General features: G+C 35.6%; 1 protein-coding gene across 2 annotated transcripts in view; it reads left to right on the top strand.

Moving 5' to 3' along the window:
• The window catches only part of LOC110449275 (lysine-specific demethylase 8-like), a 25,018-nt gene that overhangs the window by 7,038 nt on the left and 12,350 nt on the right, over nt 1-5,630 (top strand). Inside the window, exons 1-3 of one of the 2 annotated variants that reach the window (XM_021496034.1) lie at nt 3,434-3,626; nt 3,881-4,161; nt 4,615-4,769. In XM_021496034.1, coding sequence (XP_021351709.1) covers nt 3,899-4,161; nt 4,615-4,769 — 418 coding nt within the window. In that variant the 5' untranslated portion in view covers nt 3,434-3,626; nt 3,881-3,898. Of the gene's footprint in view, nt 1-3,433; nt 3,627-3,880; nt 4,162-4,614; nt 4,770-5,630 lie in introns of those variants that run through there. The other variant, XM_021496033.1, reaches the window with a different exon arrangement.

Genomic DNA, 5,630 nt, shown 5'->3' with positions numbered 1-5,630 from the left:
TGTGTTGGTGAACAGTGATACATATACTATGCTAGGCTTGGAAGTTTGAATTATTATTCTTAGCGCATATCATCTAGGGGTAGGAGAATGAGGAAATATTTTAATAAATAAATATGCAGAATATGATGGTTGTATAATTAAGTTATCTCGTGCTAGCATATATGCTCTGTAAGTTTGGGTGGGTGTGTGTGTGTGTGTGTGTGTGTGTGTGTGTGTTTCTTTTCATGATTATATGTATTATGAAAAAATCGTCGAAAAATAAACAATTACAAAAAAAAAAAAATATTCAAATTTTGTCGGAAGCAAAGGTATGGCATTAAGTGTTGTCTTTGTGATTTTTCAGTGTATTGTCTATTTTTGTTTGAATTTACACATCATAAAAATAATTATATTCCAGGTATATTCTTCATGTTAACATTCCCAGTACAAATAAAATCTCTTCAAAAGACAATAAAAACAGTACTTACAGTCAAATACCATAAACACTATCCAATATGAGCACCCTTTCAGGTATTAAAACCGATATTTGTTAAATTTTACTACCGCTTGCACCAAAATTTACCAAAATCCAAAAATAACAACAAAATAAAAATTCCACCCTACCCCTGTTTTGTTCTAAAATTTCCTGAAGAAATATTTTTCAAATTGGTGTGGCCTTATGTATGATTTACGAAGTCAGTGTTGAAAATTGTGCATTTTGCAAATTTATTTCCTTGGAAAACGGCAACCTAGCACATACTAGGGACGATTTACAAAACTATTAATAGTACCAGTGTAATTATACACACCTTAATTGATGATCATAAAATGGACTGGATTTGTTCGAAAAGAAGATGAATTATGGATATTTATGGGAATTTGCTAAGGGGAAAACATAAAAACAATGAGTTCTGTTTTAGGATTTCTCTAAAATGGATAAGTTACCAATTTTCAATTTTCTTCATCTTTCTTATGATGGATCAGGGTCTTTGTGTGGTTATAATTAATAGATCTAACTAACTCACAGAAACTGTGCCTGGTTGGTCCTCTTGTGTTAATGAAACAGTCAAAGTTTTGAAGCTTTTAAAAACAGCCTGCCAGCATAATTTATCCCACCTCTTGATTGTAGTTTGAAAATTGAAACAGTTGTGATATGACTGTAAAGTATCCACCAGTGACAACAAAACTGTGCTAATCTTACATGTATGACAAGCATAGTTGGTCATTAGCACGAAGTGTAGACAAACAACAGCCATAGGTAGTCAATGAAAGATGGTTGGTTTGAAAACTGACATGATGTGACAAATAATGCTATATTTAGTGTCACTGGATATAGCATATGTCATCATTCTTTCTGGTTGAAAAAATGCTTCTGTTTTTTTTTCAAGAGATGAGTTTCTTGAATGAAATAATATTGCATCCATTTTCATACATATTAAACCAAGAACAATTACAAAACACATTTCTTTAACCACTCTCATGCCTTTAAGGTCATCATTTTGGCATCATGTTTGATGTCGCAACGGATGATGTATACGTTAAGGTTAGGGTTAACCCTGACTCTAGCAGCCAAGTAATATGAGGAAAAACTGTCTACTCTTACTGGCAAGCTAGATTTACCAGCTATGCTTCGAATAACTCTTGGACTTTCTATAAGTACCTAGTTAAGCAAGGTCAGTGCACATGGCTTGTCAGGTGCCAGCTTGTAAGTTACACATGATGAAATTTTGAATTCTGAGTAGATATAACTACACCTATTTAATGAAGTGATAGTTGTTTAATAGTGATCTTTTTCCTGTTCAAAGCCATTCAATGCAAATACCATTAATACATGTACTTTCTAAAAGCTAATATGACAGGCCACCACATGCAACCACAGCCAGTGCTGATGTCTTCACCTCAAGTTTTATTTTAATGGAAAAAAAAAAAGGTTTTACCACTGCTGTATTTCACATATGAAAATCACCCTGTTAACATTAGAATTTGTTCAAGCCTCTACAATATTTCTAAAACCAAGTCATTATAGCCTGTGGTCATAATTACAGTAAGTATTCCTTTGCCTGCTACAACCAGGGGCCAAGAGTGATGATATTTGCTGAGAAGTGCCATACAGTTTGTTTAAATGAATCACTGAAAATTGTTCAAGGCCGCAGAGGTCAAAGGTGTTAAAACCATGAAACAACTGAGTAACCAAGAGGTCGGGAATGATGATATTTGGCCAGTAGTATGCTGAAATGAAAGTCTATCAGTTGCCAGTTCCCTCAAATAAATGACCTTGAGCCACTTTCAATCACCCAGGAGTTAAATGTATTACAACTTTTCTGAATAAGAGGCTAAGGATGATGATATTTGGTTAGCTATATATACAGGCATGCTGACATAAAAAAAACTTTCAAGCTTCAAATAAATGACCTTGACATAATTTTAATGTCACAGAGGTCAGATGTGTTAAAACCCTGAAACAACTTCTTCTGAATAACTAGGAGGCTAAGATTGAGGATATTTTGTCAGCAGCATGCTGGGTTGAAGAGCCTTTAGGTTTGTTAAAATGAATGACCTTGCCAGATAGTCAATAGTATAGGTTATATTTGGCATTTAGGTTAATGTTGCTAAGTGTATATTGTACTTAATCTGAATAAATGACCTAGACCAACCAATCTCTTAAGTCGGATCATTAAATTAAGTACAAATTGTCCAAAAAGGCTCATGATTTAAAGACTTAATTATATCTAGCAAATCTCAATACATTTGACCTTGACTGTCTTTTTAAGTCACAGAGGTGAAATAAATGACAGGTGTGTGATACAAGCCCATTTGGCTTGGTTAAATTTGGGGAAAATGTCCCCTTTTTGTCCCCCTTATGGGGTGTTTACAGGGCTGATACCTACCATTTGAACAAATTGGATCCCCTTACCCTAATGATCAATTCTGCCTAGTTAAATCAACAATGTAAAGTTACAGAGAAGTCAGAAATGTTGATTGTTAACAAAGGACTGAAGACAAATGACTTAGGATGAAGACGGATGACAAAAGGCTATATATGTGTGAGCTATCAGCTGACCTAAAATTCTACTGTATATATAAAGTTGTACCATGTATAAAAAATACAATTAGCATCATAAATATCCTGTTTGATTGCCGGGTTTAATGTCGGGCAGCGAGAAGACAAATGGCCATGGGCACGAAATAGAAAACATCTATGTTTCCTGTAGGCCTCAAATTGATAATCCAACATATTCCTGGTATTACTTAGTACATTAATTTGCATATATTATATCTATTTCTGTAACACGGGTAACACATTGTGTTGTGTGTCTCTTATACAATCAGGTAACACATGGTGTTGTTTGTTTGTCACCTGTGCTAGTTAACCTATTTACCTGTCATTATTATTACAAGTACTGTAGTTTACCTGACTTATACCGCCTCATCCATCATTGTGACATGATCGGGAGCTGCTTAATTTTGTTGGGCTGTTTGTCTCTGTAATCGTATGAAACACTAGTGCTACTGGAGATAATAAGCCGCATCAGCCATCTTGACACGGATGTAGTAGCTCCCGAAGCTCTGGTCTTTAACGTGCCAGCAGTCCGTGCCAGCAGTCCGCTAGATAGCTATTTCTTTGAGAGTTCTACATATTGCAATAGGTATTTCTTTTAAATGTCTACAGAGAGAGAGCCTGCTATTACATATAATATAAGACAGCCAGGTGTGTGTAAATGTGGGGATAAGCAAATATTTCTATGAAGCATATGTGTCTTTAATTAAAACATAGTCAACTGTTCAATACATTTTGTATAATAGATTCATGCAGTCTTTTATGAAAGCTAGTAAGCTTTTCTCTTGGCAATCTTCTTCAATGTCTTGTTCTTTTTAAAATAATGTTACTCTATATTTACAGAGAACACTGATCAATGAGATGAGGGGATTGATACTGGCGTATTGTCTTACATGGTCGAGCTTGTTAATACCGGCTCATGGGGATGGATATCCTCCTGGCCACCTTCTGCCCCTCGGGAGCCACCAGCCTCCACAGGGAGGGATACCAATGATGGGCAAGTTTCCATCTCCGTGGGTGTTCTATGAGGAATTTGTGAAGCAGTCACAACCCTTAGTGATGAGAAAGGTCCTCATGGGCAGTGACATTCCGGCTTTTGATAAATGGACTGATGCTTATCTCAGGTAAGATCATGCAGTTTGGATCCCTGGAGATTTAGTAGGTTTTGACTCTGAAATCTACTCCCAGCTTGGTTCTCTCATCTACCTCGATAGACTCCAATCAGTCAGGTTTCAGTTCTATTCTTTAGTAATTTGTTTGCATTAGTAATTTTAACTATTTCAAATCTGGATGTGTCGAACTTAAATGAATGTGTGTTGGTTTGAATATTTCAAGTTTAAAAGTGCTCAGCTTGAATATTTAGAACAAATTTGTTTTTAATGTTTTGATGATTAAGAACAATTTTGTTGGTTAAATATTATGATGATTTAGAACAAATTTGTTTTTAATGTTTTGATGATTTAGAACAATTTTGTTGGTTAAATATTTTGATGATTCAGAACAATTTTGTTGGTAAAATATTTTGATGATTTAGAACTATGTGATTTGGTTGATAAATTCACTTTATATCATTTCAGTGACATCTTCGGCCATTTACCGGTGGACGTGGAGAGTGGTAAGAAGGAAGATAGAGAAAATGGAACTTTGTGGCACATGACATTGGAAAAATATATCAGCATGTACAAAAAACTCAACGGCTATTTGGTTACAGATGTACCGGAGGCGATGAAAGGTAGGCTGGTTGATAGAATCTATCATTCTGGTGTGATGAAAACAGAAACCTGCACCTGAGGGTTAGGTTTTAAGTTTTGCACAAAGCTGTGCTGAGTGTGCTAAACACCTTCAATGTTATCCTGAGGGTGGAGATTTCTTGGTCTGTATCAAACAGGAATAAATGATTTTGTTTCTCCCACACCTTCATACCGTAAATAGATGTTGTACTGGTAAACCCAATATACCTAGCCACAATCAACATGAAATTTGTGACAGAACTGATGATGCGGCATTGTTTATGCTGCATGAAGTGATTGATATTTTATGAATAAATTTAGTCAAACGTATAATATTGAGGTGTAAAGACATAATATGTTATTAGGGTTTCTTTATGTATCAGGAATTCAGCCCCACAAATCCCTATTTACAGGGATTTAACTGTGAAAGGGTCAAAAGTGCTATCAGTATGCAGGGATAATTAACCTGCAACTGACAAAGAGTATGATAACATTTGAATTATCCTTTACAGGTCCATGCATCCATTCTATATAAATAAATACTTCTGCAGCATCGCAGGTATCCATACTAAGAATACAAGTGTAATGACAATTTATTATAACATTTTTAGGTCACCTGAGACAAAGTCTCAAGTGACCTATTGCGATCGCCTTTTGTCTGTCGTCGTCCGTCGTGCGTCCGTAAACAATTTTCATTTTCGACTTCTTCTCCAAAACCACTGAACCAATTTCAATGAAATTTTGCAGGAACCTTCCATGGACAAAGGTCAACAAAAAGAGTTGCCGGTTTAGTCCCAAGCCCCCAGGGGCCTGAGGGGCGGGGCCAAAAAGGGTCAAATTGACTCAAATTTCAAAAATCTTCT

The sequence above is a fragment of the Mizuhopecten yessoensis genome, unplaced genomic scaffold (assembly GCF_002113885.1).
Source record: "Mizuhopecten yessoensis strain PY_sf001 unplaced genomic scaffold, ASM211388v2 scaffold4541, whole genome shotgun sequence".
Lineage (NCBI taxonomy): Eukaryota > Metazoa > Mollusca > Bivalvia > Pectinida > Pectinidae > Mizuhopecten > Mizuhopecten yessoensis.
Note: the sequence above shows the minus strand (reverse complement) of the source record. Positions and strands in the feature narration are given on the sequence as shown.